This window comes from Aulonocara stuartgranti (genome assembly GCF_965226115.1).
Source record: "Aulonocara stuartgranti genome assembly, chromosome: 15".
Lineage (NCBI taxonomy): Eukaryota > Metazoa > Chordata > Actinopteri > Cichliformes > Cichlidae > Aulonocara > Aulonocara stuartgranti.
In genome coordinates, this window is record NC_138951.1 from 41,618,090 (window position 1) to 41,635,763 (window position 17,674).

Sequence of the window (17,674 nt, forward strand, 5' to 3'; positions counted from 1 at the left end):
ACTTTCTTATGCATATTCAAAGATGGCTTGTTTTGTTTGGAACTGCAACACTGTACCATCACTATTACATCCTGTCCATCAAACCGCCACCCACACAGGCTACAGGCAAGAGTTAAATAAATACACCCTCAACGCTCCAGAAGCTGCTTTCACAGGGTGGAGGAATAAACTCAGACATTATTTAAGAAGAAATATAATTAGCTCCATGCAAATATGCTCCATGTCAGACTTTGAAGACAGAGGCCATTTAGTTTCCAGTGATTGATGGAAGGACAGAGGAGACAGATGTTGACTACGGTGTGCGCTGTAATATGACTGATGCCAAGAGTCCTGATGTGCCCAATGACAAAGCTCCCACTCATCTACTCAACTCCTGTCCTATGGAAATATGTTTTTAGTGTAGGCAAACCTGCAGTTCAGCTCAAGAAAACTGCATCTCAGTTCTGGTCTAGTTTGTGTTTCACGCTAACTTTACCAAAGCCGAGCACCCGAAGGATCATATAGGACACCCTGAAAGGTATCTGATTCATTATAGCTGCAAAAATGGATTTAGATTTTGAAAAATGGTGCAGTGCATTGTTAAAAGTTACATTTATGGCAAAGAATTTATGAGATATTCATATAAAAGTGAAAGTTGCAGCTACAGTGGAAAACATGTTGTTGCTTTTATTATTTTGAAGATTCATTGTTGTTTTGATTTCCTTTCAGACCACAATCACAAGACATCAGACTCTGTTTGGAGGTTCGATTAAGAATGAAAACATTAGTCAAATTTTGATGCCAAAAATCTTTCATCTCTGGGTCACAAGTGGGAAGAAATCTCATTTTTATGTTAGTTTATGTTTTAGTTACCATCGAAAGTTTTGAGTAACTTTTTTAGTTGAAAATCTCTGCAGAGAAACTTCCAGATGTTTGTCTTAGACAAAGGTTAAGCAGCTGGAAAATTACCCTGGAGAAGGACAATCTCAAATTCCCAGACTTAATGACTTAATACTGTTCCTAGGTCAGAGCTATTCTTCAGCAAAGCTACTCCTGAACCCCCCCTGAGTTTACAGCCCACTGCTTCGCGTCTCATTGTCACCCACTGCAGCACACTTGTCTTACAGGCCCGTTTCTCATTTGGGCTCCAGAATTTAATGGTGTCTAGGCATGTAGCCAGGCAGTCAAATGTTGTGTGAGGCGGAATAAAGCTGTGTTTCAGAGGCAATTCACAATGACAAGTGACAACAGTTTCACAAAAAGTGCCTTCCCCTCACAGAGACTCATTAGGCTGTGGAGTTGAGAGGAAGCAGCCATGCAAATCAACCTCTGATCAGTCAAAGTGACATATAAACAATCTGGCTTCTCCTCAGAAACACTGCAGTTCTCCTGCTAGCCTCCAACTGAGCAGTGGGCAGCTTCTCATGCACAGTTCTGGCAAAAAGCAATCAGTTGAGGTGCAGAGGTCAATGAAGTTTGTCTGAAATAATTGTCAGTACTATTATCAGCAGCATAAATTACAAGAATATTAATGTAAGTGGCATTAAAGCAGAGAACAGAGAGCTACTTTAATTTAATAGGAAGTGACACAAACAAAGGCCAGCACCAAGATACTGCATCATGATTAGAACCATACCTGCTAGGAAGTCTCTATTCAAACAGTACAGTGGTCCCTCGCTATAACGCGGTTCGCCTTTCACGGCCTCGCTGTTTGGTGGATTTTTTTTAACATCAATTTCATGCCGTGTCTCCTGTGCAGTGCAGAATTCAGCTTTTTTAATGTAGATAAATCTTCAATCGCTAGCAGAGTGACTCTGAAGTGCTGCACTGCATGTTTGTAAGTTTTCTCCCCAACAAACACAACGGTGTGGATGAAACGCCGTCACCTGCGGGTTCCTTTGGTTTCGTTCTCTAATACTGGACTTCCTACGAAGGTTTGAACTGAGAGTTTAAACAAGAGAGAAACTGTTCGTGCCTGTCTGAGGAAAGTGCATAAGTGTGTAGTGACGGGTTTTACAGCCTTAAAACATTTATAATAATTGTAAAAAATAAATTGGCGACTTCGCAGATTTCACTTATCGCGAGTTATTTTTAGAACGTAACTTCCGCGATAAACGAGCAGCCGCTGTGTTACAAAATCCTTCTGACCATAACTAAATCACAGACCTCTTGGATGAGTTATCAGCATAAAGGTCTTTGTGAGGTTCATGCTTTGCGTTCTTAGTTTTAGGTATCACCCTTAGCATTTCCGTGTCTTCTTGTTTGTCTTCTTGGGTTAACTTTGACGCCTTAAAGTTTACTCTTGTTTTGAATAAAACGTTCTTGTGGCTTTGTAAATGTCTGATTCTTTCCTTTGTCCCTCTCCCTGCTCTTCTTATTATACCCTCAGGTTATTTCTGCCGTACTGTCCCGCTCTGTGGTGAGAATCAATCCTGTGTGTTGCCTCCCAGTCTTTGATAAGTGTAGTTCCGGTGTCCATCTTTCTGTCTCCATTTGGCTCCTTGAGTTGCTTTGGGTTTTATATTTATTCATTTATTTTGTTCAATTCTGACTTTCTGATGTTTGCTTTTCTTATTTATATGACTTTGGAACACATGGGCCACACTTGTGTCTTTGGGACTAAAAGTTATTGGTTTAGTTTTAGTCAGCAGCTGTCCCACAGTATGGGGAGCTCATTAATCCATTTCTACACTGAAAGAAAAAAATCGTCCTGCTGTGCACCCGAGACGTGCTTTTGTACTTTATTATTATTTTTCTTTGAGTGCACCATGTGTGTTTGGTTGCAGTTACCCATACAAGACCACGATGTGGTTTAAAGTAGGTTGTTTCTGCTTGAGGTTGTTGTGTAGTCAGTAAACGTGACCCGGTGTGTGATTATGATTAAACTGGATTGACAGATTGTGGATCTACGTTTTCACTGATTTGAGGATATATAGTGGATGTGACTGCACATGCACGACAGTATGAATGTAGTCTCACCTCCTGTATTTGAAAAACATAATAATTTAAGTTTATTATTTAAACTTTTGACGCTCCGACATTGACCTTCTTCCCATCTTTTACACGGTCTAACAGAGCGCTCCCCAACAGTTTTTGCTCCACGGACGGTGTTGTGGATAAATACAACAAAATAAAACGACGCGACCGAGACAAACACTGTGGTGTTTTGTGAATATAACAATAAACGTGAATTCACTGTGTAATTGCGTGACTTTATTAGCAGCGTCCTCCTGAAAGACTGAGAGTAACAGCCTCCTCTCTGCCCCTTAATGCTCTCTGGTCGCTATGGTAACGCATAAATATTTCTTTCAAAATAAGACGCACAACTACAACACGGGAAAAGTGTTGTTGTATGTTTGCAGCTAGTGTCAGTGATTGAAAGGGTTAAAAACACTGAATACTGGGTACCACTCATAAAAACAAATGACAGCCTGTAAATAATAAAAGGTGTCTAGGTGAATGACTTCTCATGATGTTGTTATCCGATACCACATGAAAAGCAATCATATATCAACAGAAGTAGAATATTTGCTTTGCCTATGAAGTGAACACACGGTGCAGACGATGGAGGGCAGAGCAAACATTTGCTCATTGGCTTTCACAGCACAACCCCGCGCCCTCTAATACAGACAGTTCTGCCAGTTCTGCTGACGGGCCTGTCAGCATGAACTGGCAGCCGTGTACCACCCGTACCTTCCAGCATCCACGGTGCAGCTGAGAGAGCAGGAAGCAGTCTGATCCAGAGCCATGAAGACATAAAGCAAACGTGAAGAGTTCCCTCACAGCTCACACGTACAGTACAACTCCATGCTGAAAAATCTGACTGACACATTTTGGATTTCTTTCTTTTTTTTTTTTTTAAATCATCAGCCGCGCTTTTAAACCAGGCATGTGAAACTCAGCAAAAAATGCTTTGTTTACACCCAATACGTTGTGACGTTTGCGGGGTCGTTATCGCGGCTGCTGTGCATGTGTTGGTACACTATCCATGTGGCTGAATCAGCAGGATGCCACAGCTGAGTGATGTAACCGAGGGTTCACGCTCAACAGTGGATACAACACTGAATAAAACAAAAAGTCAACAGTTCAGCAAGCAGCTAATGGGTTTGGCTCATTATTAATGTGATCAAATATGTTTAAGAGTGCGGTGCAGGTAGCTCCATGCCCTCCTGGGTTTTAATTGCACCTTAGAACACATATGCATCAACACTACAATGAGCGGGTGGAGGGAGGTTTGGAGTCTTCTCCCACCCCCATTCTCTGCGGCCTGCTGGAGCGGGAGGGCTAGTAGGAGGAGTTGGCCGTCCGACTGCGGTCTGGGGTGTGGGGCCTCCCTGCTGCTGCGGAGTCGGGGTGGTCTGCCTCTCCCCACCGCAGGGAAAAGGGTAACACCACCTGGGTCTGGGTGCAATTCCCCCCTCCAGGGGCAAGGGTACCTAGACCCGGTTTGTAGAGTACGCTTGGGGAGTGTGATTGTGTGTACAGCGTCTCTTTATGTCTGTCTCCACGTTGGTTGAGTGTGGAGTGAGTGCATATGAGAGCATGAGGGTGGGAATGGATGTTTGTGTCTGTGTGTGCCTGTATGTCTGTGTCTATATGTCAGGTTGGGTGTCAGACGCCACCTCTCTGGGGACACCTCAGGCCCTCCAAGGTTTGGAGGCCTATCTCCCCCCACCACCACTTCCCCTGCCGGTGGCGGACTCCCTCAGGTGTCGGTGTGTTGGTGGTTCTTTGTGTCTGGGGGTGGGCGTCCGGGTACACACCGGCTCACTCCTTGGCGGCCGCTTGTCGGGGCCTGGGGCCTGGGGCTCGCTCGGGCCCCTTTGGAGGTGGGGTGCCCCCGGCCTCTCGGCCTGGGGCTCGGTCACTCAGGCACAGCTGGGGGCCGGCGGAACTCACGGGCGCGTCACTGCAACTCCCCCTGGCTTCTGCTCCGCGGCTGCTGGGCGAGCCCTCATCTGGGACTCTCCTCAGCTCTTTCTGGGACAGTGGCGCGGCTGCCCCTCTGTTGGTCTTCCTTGGTCTCTTGTGTTCTGGGGGCCTCTGGATGTCTGGAGTTTTGATCTCCTCCATACCCGCTTCACACCCTGGAGGACGGGGCTGTGGCCCCCCCCACACTCCCTAGCAGATCATTACATGGAGAAACCTTTGGAATGCAAACATGCTGATCCACACAGGTATGCACACATGGGTATTCACAGACACGGACTAAAGCTTTCTTGGCTGCTGCCTCAAAGCACACTGTGCGCTGTCTATCTTGCGTGCTGCACAATATCGTTTATTATTTAGTAAATACTGATATCTATGACTAGCTAGTTTATTGTGATGGTGCTTTGTTTTCTCTATTATTATGTTACTCTTTGTTGTTTGCTGTCTCCTCTGTTTGTTTGTTTTGTTTGTTTGTTTTTTTTCTCCATACAGGTGACCCAGGAGTTCTTTTTTTTTTCTCTCTCTTCCCCCCCCCTTCTCACCGTCTCTTCTCCCCTTTGGTTTTCTTTCTTTCTCTCCCCCTCTTTCTCTCATTCATTCCCCCTGTCCTATTTATTAAAAAAAAAAAAAAAATGACAAAGGATGAACTGAAGCTCTGCCATCACGTAATGTCGCATACTGCTGTTTCTGATGTCATTTAAGAAGAAAAAAAAAATAAATAAGAGTGCGGTGCATTATGGGACAGAAAAGGCCTTCCTTGTTCTTCTTTATTCATCCTCTCTTTATCCAGTTTTTGTCCTCATTCTAAAACAAGTCAATCTACCTCTAAATTTCCATTTATCAAATCAAATCAAATCACTTTTATTGTCACATCACATGTGCAGGTACATTGGTACAGCACATGTGAGTGAAATTCTTGTGTGCGAGCTTCACAAGCAACAGAGTTGTGCAGTTATTATCATGTTTGTTACAGCCGAATGGCATTTGTCAGTATTGAAACCTATTAGCGACCGTTTGATGGCAGCAGGCAGTATTTTCAGCCACTTTTTATGAATTCTAAGACATTTTAAAATACCACAAGACAACAGCGATGATGACGGGCCACAGTGGTACACTAGTGTAGCACCACACTGGGAGTGAAACCAAACCCATTACATTACTTTGAATGGCACACTATCCATCCAACAGACAGCTGTAATGTTCTGTGTATCTTTAACCTGGTCACACATTCTTCTTAATTAGTTACACTAATCTACACGTGTCTCACATTTACTGTCCAAGTACAGCCATGTATAGTGTAAGTGTATCAGCTAAAGTCATTTGGAGTGAAACACGCATTAGCATCATGTGCAACAACCCCTTTCACCGTATTTAAATAATATTCTTCCTTTTAACGTCCACTAATTTTAAAGGTAATCTGTGATCCTAATGTTGGGCTCATGCAGGTGTTTACTTCAACATTTTTTCAGAGGGCGCAGCTCACTGCGTGTCTGCAGTCTAGACTCCAAGATACATTTTTGTTTTTTAAGGAAAAACAGTCAACATTTGCCCTTCATTACATGGTAATCCATAAGTCAACCCTCTGCCAAAGACAGCTTATCTTAAAAGAGATAAAGCTTTACATTCTCACGGACCAATCAATTTACGCTCTTGTCAATAGCTGTTTGCCAGCACACACCCTGCAAACCCGATAAATTCAACCAGGCTGAGGAGCAGCGTGAATGTAGCAAACAGTTAGGAATATCATCACTCAATAATTAACTGAACAGGTGCAAATGGACTTTTAAGACGTTCTTTCAGGAGGACGCAGATTCCAAGCTGGACTTTATAAATCTTCTACATTCACATGTGTTGCATAGTCGAGACTAAACTGATCATTTTACTCCACTGTCTAAAATCGAATCCCAGACAGCCTGGCGGAGTCTTAGTAATCTTCCTTTCTGTTTGGAGAGCTGGATGCAGAGACACGGCTGCCACTTGTGTTTGTTCTTATAAATAATACATAGTTCACCACTGCTTCTTGTTCATGACCCGCAAAATTGCCTCCCACACAAGTACGGTAGCAGTACCCACATGCTGCATGAATGCTGGGAGGAGGGAGGCAAAGACACGGGGAATAAACTGATTCTGTTTTTCTAATCATTATGTGTATGCGACCCAGGGGAGTCTCGCATCTGAGCAGAGCTGGGCAGGAAGAAAAGAGAGGTTAGAGCAAGAAACCCTGCGTGGAAAAGACCGAGCAGCTGAATAATGTCAAGTGCACTAACATGTTTAATTGAGTGCCATGAAAAATTATTTTACATATTCTTTTTCTAATTTGTGTGTGTGATATATATATATACACACATACATACACACATATACACACATATACACACACACACACACACACACATACATACATACATACACACACACACACACACACACACACACACACACACACATACACACATACATACATACATACATACATATACACACACACACACACACACACACACACATACATACATACATACAGTGGGGTAAAAAAGTATTTAGTCAGCCACCGATTGTGCAAGTTCCCCCACCTAAAATGATGACAGAGGTCAGTAATTTGCACCAGAGGTACACTTCAACTGTGAGAGACAGAATGTGAAAAAAAAATCCATGAATCCACATGGTAGGATTTGTAAAGAATTTATTGGTAAATCAGGGTGGAAAATAAGTATTTGGTCAATAACAAAAATACAACTCAATACTTTGTAACATAACCTTTGTTGGCAATAACAGAGGTCAAACGTTTACTATAGGTCTTTACCAGGTTTGCACACACAGTAGCTGGTATTTTGGCCCATTCCTCCATGCAGATCTTCTCGAGAGCAGTGATGTTTTGGGGCTGTCGCCGACTTTCAACTCCCGCCACAGATTTTCTATGAGGTTGAGGTCTGGAGACTGGCTAGGCCACTCCAGGACTTTCAAATGCTTCTTACGGAGCCACTCCTTTGTTGCCCGGGCGGTGTGTTTTGGATCATTGTCATGTTGGAAGACCCAGCCTCGTTTCATCTTCAAAGTTCTCACTGATGGAAGGAGGTTTTGGCTCAAAATCTCACGATACATGGCCCCATTCATTCTGTCCTTAACACGGATCAGTCGTCCTGTCCCCTTGGCAGAAAAACAGCCCCATAGCATGATGTTTCCACCCCCATGCTTCACAGTAGGTATGGTGTTCTTGGGATGCAACTCAGTATTCTTCTTCCTCCAAACACGACGAGTTGAGTTTATACCAAAAAGTTCTACTTTGGTTTCATCTGACCACATGACATTCTCCCAATCCTCTGCTGTATCATCCATGTGCTCTCTGGCAAACTTCAGACGGGCCTGGACATGCACTGGCTTCAGCAGCGGAACACGTCTGGCACTGCGGGATTTGATTCCCTGCCGTTGTAGTGTGTTACTGATGGTGACCTTTGTTACTTTGGTCCCAGCTCTCTGCAGGTCATTCACCAGGTCCCCCCGTGTGGTTCTGGGATCTTTGCTCACCGTTCTCATGATCATTTTGACCCCACGGGATGAGATCTTGCGTGGAGCCCCAGATCGAGGGAGATTATCAGTGGTCTTGTATGTCTTCCATTTTCTGATGATTGCTCCCACAGTTGATTTTTTCACACCAAGCTGCTTGCCTATTGTAGATTCACTCTTCCCAGTCTGGTGCAGGTCTACAATACTTTTCCTGGTGTCCTTCGAAAGCTCTTTGGTCTTGGCCATGGCGGAGTTTGGAGTCTGACTGTTTGAGGCTGTGGACAGGTGTCTTTTATACAGATGATGAGTTCAAACAGGTGCCATTCATACAGGTAACGAGTGGGGGACAGAAAAGCTTCTTACAGAAGACGTTACAGGTCTGTGAGAGCCAGAGATTTTCCTTGTTTGAGGTGACCAAATACTTATTTTCCACCCTGATTTACCAATAAATTCTTTACAAATCCTACCATGTGGATTCATGGATTTTTTTTTTCACATTCTGTCTCTCACAGTTGAAGTGTACCTCTGGTGCAAATTACTGACCTCTGTCATCATTTTAGGTGGGGGAACTTGCACAATCGGTGGCTGACTAAATACTTTTTTGCCCCACTGTAGATATTTATATATATTTATATATTTGCATTTTTGTCACACGTTTCAGATTTTATTATTAGGCTTGTAAACACAAGATGAAGTTTTTATATGTGGATTTTGTTTATTTAAAAAAAAAAGAAGGGATAATTCAAACTTACCTGTTCAGGTGTAAAAAGTTTGTTTTTTAAGCCCTACAGAGGTGGAGTTTCCAGATCATTGTGCTGCTACATAGCAAGAGTGTGATTCAAGGGTTGAACCAGGACATTCTTCTGGTTAAGAGCAGAATTCAGGATTTCATCAATGTTGGTAAATCGTGCAGATCCTGAAGCAGAAACAAGCCCAGACCTTTACACGACCACCACCGTGTTGGACTGGTGATGTTCCTTTTATGAAATGCTTTGTTCGTTTTATGCCAGATGTAACGGGACTCAAACAAAAAGTGCACAGAATATTTTCCAAACGTCCCAAATAATCTGAATTGAGCCAAACGAGTCGTGTAGTTCTTTAGATATTGTGCTGGATTCTTTTGTGACCTCATGGATGAGTCATCAATGCCTTCTTGAAGTAACTTTAGTAGGTCAGCCAATCCTAGGAAGGTACGCACCAGTACCAAGGTTTCTCTATATGTGGTTCTCACTGGAGTCCCAAAGCAAATGGTTTTGTACTCCTTTTCAGACCCAAAAATGTCAACGACTTTGTTTCTCAGCCGTTTCTTCAGATTGCAGCATAATGTACAATAATAACTTCTTCACAGCACCGTGCATGAGATATAACTCCTCACTGCTGGAGAAGGGAAATGATCAGAATACCTTCCTGATTTAACAGCCTCAAATACACGAGGTAAATATTTATCACTCTAAAATAGGAATGCATTGGTTTTAACCAAACTGCTGGGACACAACTCTCTCTTGAACCTACTACAGAGAAGAACGTTAGTATTGCAATATTTTTAAAAAAAGGAAATGATTTACTACAAGCAAATAAAATTTGTTCCAGAAAAATATATATACATATTTCAGACTGGCTCACTACATTACCAAGTACATTATTGTAACAACTAAAAGTTTTAAAAAATTATAAAATGAGCAATTTTCTAGAAAAACTGTTTTTAATATTTTTAAGAGTTTTTTATTAGAGCTGATTTTTAAAAATATATATTTTCTGAAATAATATCAAATTAGAGAATAAAATTTCCATCTTACAGTCTGATGATGTGTAAAGTATTTGCTCAGTAAGACTTTGCCAGTGTCTCAGCTCTTGTGGTCTTAGTTTCACTGAAGCATGAAGCCTGGTCCATTGCTAATAACCCAGAGTCTGTGCAGTATGTTAACATCATCGTTCACACGTGAGCCTGAACACAAACACTGATTGTTACTTTTCAGAAAACAGGAGTCGTGTTCACTTTGTCTGACGTTTGCGTTTTTTGTGAACTAATCCATTTAAACATCAAAGTCAGAAACGAACCAGTCGAGGGAGCTTTAGACAAGCAATTCCCTTGTTTTGTGGCGTAAAATTACTGTTTTGGTCAATGGAGTCTGGCATGTAATGGCTTCACTTCCTTGACAGAAAGAAGATGAAAATGTTCTAAATATAGCGTCCACTTAAACTGATATTGATTCTTTGTGCATCTACAGCAGTAGTTTTTGTGCTCGCGCCGGCTCGGCTGGTGTACCGTGAGCTACTGCAGGTTACTTATGCCCATTACTGAAACTCAGAACAGTTCAGAACATTTATGCTCCACAAAACTGTTGTTGCAAATTCATACAAGCGTCAAACAAGATTGCAATTGCATCAGAGAATGAGTGCATACTTCTGTGACCCACCGGTATAGTGATCAGACCGTGTCGCTCATTGGCTTAAAACGTTGTATTTCTCTAATAATCTCTGTATTTAAATGTTCGGGAACATTTTAAAGTTTTAAAGCAGATACACTTACGTATCTGCTCTTCAGTAAGTAGTCAAACCTGCACGTCCAGGCTTGGAAATGTGACAATTTGGCAAAAGGTGCAGCTGAAAGAAAAGTTTTTGATACTTCTACATAAATACTTTGGAATAATGCTTTAAAGAAATCAAAATCAAACTAAAACAGAGTTCGCTCTAACGTACGTTGTTTAGAAAGCAAAGGTAATTTTGCACACACGGTGTTATTATGAGTGAGTCATGGAAAGATTCTAAAAACAGACTATGATGAAACTTTTATTGCTTTTAAAAGACTTTGTGTTGAGCTCAGTCTGGGTTACTTTTTACATCAGGTAGTTATTTGTGCGCAATCATTCATTAAGCAGCCTAATGTTTTGGGGGCACTGTTCAAATCTTTTCATTATATGGTGAAAATAAGCCACAGACTCCTTCCATGCGGAGAGCTGACGTTTGACATGCAACCAGCTTACAAAGACATAATATCGCATGGCTTATGTCTTTTCCTTTGAAGGAGGTCGTTCTCATCAGCACATGTGAAGAACATTTCAGTATTTGATGGATTCAACTAATTAAAATGACAATTTCTATTCATCCATCTCATTTACAACCCCTCACACTGCATCAACAGGGAGATCTATTGCATCAAATCAAGTGCTAATGATTCCTCCTCAAACTTAATCAACAAATGATAGGACTGTGTTACACTGAGTAGCCAACTGTGCACAGAAGGAAACAGTCGCACAAAATGCAATATTATGAAGTCATTAAGGTCATGAAAACTGCTGCGCAGCCAACCATGCACAGCACAATACTGCAGTGCATCTGCATTTTTCTTTGAGAATATTGGAATCATAGGCTTCTTTTTCTTTTTCTTCTTCCACGCCCTTAATTTGAAGGCTTATAAAATGTAATGAATGTTCCTTTCACTTGATGACTCCATCCAGAGACATGCAAGTCATAATACATGAAACAAATATGTTTTGGTCATCCACTGTTTAAAGAAGGTGTATGCAACACTTGGTGCCTGCATTCTTTCAACAGCCAGCAGGGGGCGACTCCTCAGAAAGAGGTCTGAGTCTATCAAAGCCGGTGAGAAAACAAGCCTATTATTTATGTCCTTGGTGAACACTTTCCTGATTCGTTTATGGTCTCAATCTTCAGCTTCAAGTCTTACTGACTACAGCATGATGTTCATTTTGTGCATGATGTCCCACTGATACTCAAACAGATGATCTGTGTGTGTGTTTATTATTCTCTGTTTGTTGCAAAAGATGATGATGTCCAAAAATCATTAGTCAAGGTTTAAAATAGGACATTGCAGAAGAATGGCTATTAAAACCATCCTGATGATACACAGAAGTGCACACAGTATGGAATGAAGAGGCCATGGTGCTTTTTGTTTTTACCCTGTAACTTTCCTCATAAAGCTTTGACTGATGCTCCATCAATCACCGTAACGACACCCGTGCCACTCTGTGGCCTACAACTGAACCCTAAAATAAACATATCACATTAATTTTGATGTGAAATAAAATACTGTAAATTTGTTAGCTGGCAAGATCGTGAGTTCCTTCATCGAGAGCGCCGGTTGATTCCAGCAGCATGTAAAATGACTTTTGTGTATTTCAGTGGTAATTTGGGGGAATTAAAGGGTTTCCATTTCTGACACAAACTCCATGAATCAGGTTTAAATGGTTTTAATATGGTTTCATTAAAAATCTGAGAAAATCTCAATTCTTTGTGAACAATTAATGATTCTCATTTTCTCCGGAGTGCTCACACTGGAAGGTAATTACTGACACAGCTCGCTGATGAATTCCTATCTGCAAATTATAAAGGAAAATTATAAAATGTGCTCATTGCAGCCATAAAGCAAATAGCCTTGATAATGAACCTGTTGTCGAGAAACACTGCCCTCCACGGAGCTCCTCCTCTGCCTCGGAGACCTCCGAAGCATCAGCCTGCCCCTGCCTGGCCTAAATGTAGACCATGTCTCCTGACATACATGAACAGGGTCTTTGTGCTGCTGTAAGAGCTGTGAGTAAATGCGCTGGTTGTTTCACAGAAATATACAGAGAAAGTGACTTGTTAGAGCAGCTTTGATTATAAGATTTGCGAGTTTGATGCACAGAGATCTGAAAAGACTATTACTGAGCTCAACTTTACGGCCTGGCTGGCCTCACACGCTTGACTCTGTAATACAGTGACTGTAAATTGGCACGTGTAAAAATGTTGTATACTTTCAGAAGAGGGTTCGTGACAGCAGTGTCATGTGACTGGAATAATTCTGTTTCATTTGGTGAGGTGACATGATATGGCATTATAGTCATTTATGTGTGGAAGCATCACCTCCTTTGCACCCCCTGCCTTGTGGGAAACACTGTACAATGTTGCTTATTGTCCCCAAGCATCCAAAAACATACCATGAAACTCTTTAGATTTACAAATAGATCGATGAAGATCTCCAAAGCCATAGTTCGTACAGCATATTGTGCAGTGATGTTTAGTAATTTTTCTGATGCTGTTACTGTAGCTGCCTCATTTCCCTTTATGACTGGACTAATACAGAATTCCAAATGTTCCTACTTAACCTTTCACCTCTACATCCTTTGTCCTTCTCAGATCTAATGCTGTGCTGATTACACATGTATGACTGGGTTCAATAGGATTCTAAAGGAAGAACAACATAACCATTATCAAATTAAGTGGAGTCTGCTCCGTGCATGCAGAACATTTTTTAGTCTCCAAACCCCACTATGACCCCTCTGCAAATGAAATGCTTTTAATGTTGACCTTTTATGTTCTTCCTAGACATTAGTGCAGAGTGGGACAAATATACTGCAGAAAGTACCTGGGGCTAAATATAGGTGTAGACTAAAGACCGCTTTTTACTGGAGGACCTTGTTTAGGGATGTTTTAGTGGGAGACAAAAAGAGAGTTTTTCTGGGGTAGATACATCTAAGTGGCCATGAAAAAGTCCGGAGTCGTTTGTGAGGCTAAGACATGTTCTGGCTAAATTCAGAGCAACATCTTTTTAAATGCCTACAACCTTTAGTCTTCTAATCTCAAATCTAACTTCATCAAGTGAAACGTATGTCAGCTAACCCAAGCAGCAACCATCTCAGTTCCTCCCATAGTTGTTGTTTTTTAATGGCTCGTTTGGAGTTGCTGCTTTGGTCAACCACAAAATCATAACGTCGCCTTTTCAGTTGAAACATGAGGTAGAGTTTTGAGCTTGTGCTTCTACAGCACAAGCTTTTATGTCTGTCTTAACCATGATCTCTACGAGCACGCTTCCTTAGCTGTGATCAGAATAATTATACGTTTTTATAAGTGCTTTTACGTAAAGCTCTTTTTACAGGATACTTGTCAGATTATATTGATAGCGACTGAGTTTAGTCTGTTCCTTCCCATTCCATGCAAGGCCACCTGGGTTGGCTGGAAGACTGTTTACTTAGCCTGGCAGGGCGAAGGACACTGTCTCAGCTGAACTCTGGACACACACACACATATACACTGATATGCACACACTCATCCCCCCTCCCTTTCCAAACGCCTTCGACGCTTATTCCCTTCCGATGCTGACGGTGGATCAAGGAGACCAGCGCACGCAGGCCCGGATGTGCTGTCTACATCGGCTGTCTCTCACCTTTACCCCCCTGCTGCTTGTCATGTGTTTCTTTGGTGTATTAAGAGTGTTTTCATGTGCAGAGGTGTTTTTTCTGTCCTCAAACTGATCTCCCTGTTGGAGCTCAGTCTGGGGGGAGTTATTTTTTTCTCCTTATCTTTCCTCATGTGGTGCATTTTCCATTGTTATCCCTCTCTGACCTGTCTTCCCCATGTGATGTTTGTGTCATGTATGTATGGTCAGAGGGTAAGATGGCGCCGCCATTGCGTGCAATAGGTCAGCAGCCTTATGAAATTTCCCCTTGTGGGACTAATAAAGGTATATCAAATCAAATATGATTATTGCCTTTAAATGCACAACGTAGGGCTGTGCGATACGACCAAAACCTCATCTCCCGATATCAGACATCTATCGTCCGATAACGATGTAAATCACAAAAATGTAACATTTTCTGTAAACTCTGTGAATCTCGGGCAGCTCGACTTGTGTGAAGTGTTTCCAGCTGTGCGTCATGTAGCTGGAGTCGAGTGTTTTAACCGATGCATGAAACGATACATTTTAGACATAAGTTGTAACGGCGCCGTTTTCTTTGTATTTATTACACGGCGTGCTGCGGGGAGAAGCCTGTTCTAACGTTTGAGTCTACGGTTTATTTTTTAGCACCTGGCGGCTCTTTTTTACTTCTCATCCGTAAATAATCTGCTCTTTCACGTGATTCAGTTTATTTTGAAAAGTCTCAACAGGATCTTGAGCTTTATTGTGAAAGTTTTATGTGGAACATAAACAAGCGGACACGCGATGCTGTTACCGTCGTTGTTGCTAAAGACAACACATAAAAACAGGCGCTTGTTCGTCCATAGTGTGGTTATATAAAATATAAGAGAAAGAGAGAACTTGAATACAGCCACTACAGGGACCATCAGAACAATGAGAAAATAAACAGGTTTATAAACAAAAACAGTTTATTTTGCGACACCACGAAACAAACGATAGCGTAAAATGAAACGATAGACGTTTTTATATCGACATCAGATATATATCGTTATATCGAACAGCCCTAGCACGTCTTTCTATATTTTTGCTCATTGGGTGTCTTTAGATTGTTTGGGTTTATATCTGTGGTAATCCAGGTTTTACCTCAGAAAAAGTGCCTTCAAATGAGTATTGATCTGGCTTTGAGCTATATGAATAAAAATGGATTTCTCAAGACACATTTATTATTCACAAATAGGATCATTAAGAAAAAGGTTAGAGTTCTGTTGATGCTGTAACAAATGTCAAACTTTATCACTTCTACTGGATACTTTTATGCAGGCCTTTGATAGTAAATGCACCAGCCAAGCAAAACAGATGTTTGTAAAAGTTTTATAAGGTGTGAATAAGTTCACCAGTCTAAGAGAGACAGAAAGGGCCCAGGCCTTTCCTCTCTCACACAATCTCTCGATCCCTTTCTCACTTTCTTTCCTTTCCTTTTGTTTTCCTTTGATTTGGCCTCAGGTAGAGTCGAGCTGGTTGACATTCAACACACAATAGTCCTGTGAGGAATGGTGTTTGTTAAAGGCAGCTGAAAAGAGAACGCTGCATGAAACCGCAAGGCAAACTCAAGAGTGAGGTCAGGTTGTAGGGCTGGATTTTTGTTACATGGATGCCAGAGTGATGCTTGCAGTTTGTTTTTCTATTTTTTATTTTACTTTAGCTAGAATACACAAAAAACCCAGAAAGTGGAGATGGAGATTGGGCATGGGAAGAAGTCATTCACTCTTTCTTTTAAATTGCGTCCTCTGCCAACATCACTGCTCTATTTTGCACTTTCTGACCACCATTAAAGTTCATTTTAATGGTACTTGGAAATGAAATGTTGTTTTTCAACTCTCGCTGCAAATAAGGACTTTTAGTTTTACTTAGATCAGGAGAAAGCTGGTTTAAACAGGTGGACATCAGTAACAACTGGGCCCCATGAAGTTTATTGTATACAGAGCTAAAAAATAACAGAATAGTCCTACTTTAAAAATGCCCTTCAAACACAGGAAAAGGTACAGGGTGTCAGCTTTCTGTGTGACGCTTTCATAATGTGAAATATGAAATCATGTATCAAAGCTGTTATATCAAAGCTTTTCAAAGGGCTTTTTCAACTGAGCAGTGATGCTGTATGTCAGTCACATAACACATTTCCATTTGAAAGCTGTCTGTGCACACTTCCTGTCAGCTAATGGATATTAGCTGACAGTAAAACTGTGAACATGTAGGCACAGCTATGAGCTATGTGGACTCACTCTCTGTGTGAGAAGGAAGCACCAGTCTGGCCAGCAGCAGGAGATGAAGAGCTGCCCTGGTGAGAGGCGACAGACGTCTAAATCTAAGGTCCATGGTCCCACTGCTGGTAAACTCTCCTCTGGTGCTGATGCTGCTGTTAGATGGCTATGACCTCACAGGTTCATAGATGGACACCTGCGACGAGAGAAGACAAACCGATGTTAAAGTCAGAGGTTCAGTACATCAGTGTACTTGAGTGTGTTGTCGTGCGCTTGTGGCGAAAGTGTTTTATGTTCTTTATAATACAACCCCAGTTAATAGAGTCAGACACACTTGCAGAGCACACACGCAAGTCCTAATGCTAATTAAACATCTGAAGGTAATGAAGTCTGCCAGGTTAACTTGGAAATGTACTAAGAAGCAACATTTTTTCAATCTTCTATTGTGAAATTTTGAGCTTGAGCAAATTGAAGCCTCAGTTTCTTAGTGTTGGCTGACAAGAGTATCGCCTCATTGCGTGTCCGACCGCTGTAGGCATCAAGGTTTGACATGTTGTGTGTTCAAAGATGCTCTTTCGAATGCCTCGGTTGTAATAAACAGTTATTGAGTGACTGTTGCCTTTTTTGGCTCATTATTTTAGTTCATGCTCTCAAACCCCGAGAAAGCTGTGCTGCAAAAATCCCAGTAGATGAGATGTTTCTGATAGACCAGCCTGTCTGGCACCAACAACCATCCAGTGTGCAAAGTTACTTAACTCATCTTGATGCTCGTTTTCAACTTCAGCAGGTCTCCTCCACTATGGCTACGTGCCTAAATGCAAAATGGTGCCGTGTGGTTGGCCGGTGAGAATGTCTTTCCGGTGACTAC

The 17,674-nt window shown here is 41.8% G+C and overlaps 1 protein-coding gene across 8 annotated transcripts in view; it reads right to left on the reverse strand.

Moving 5' to 3' along the window:
* Nucleotides 1–17,674, reverse strand: part of ptprfa (protein tyrosine phosphatase receptor type Fa) — a 397,951-nt gene that overhangs the window by 275,503 nt on the left and 104,774 nt on the right. For all 8 annotated transcript variants that reach the window (XM_082506013.1, XM_082506017.1, XM_082506019.1 and 5 more), the window contains one exon: nt 16,828–17,002. In XM_082506013.1, the coding sequence (XP_082362139.1) occupies nt 16,828–16,921 (94 nt within the window). In that variant the 5' untranslated portion in view covers nt 16,922–17,002. The remainder of the gene's footprint in view (nt 1–16,827; nt 17,003–17,674) is intronic.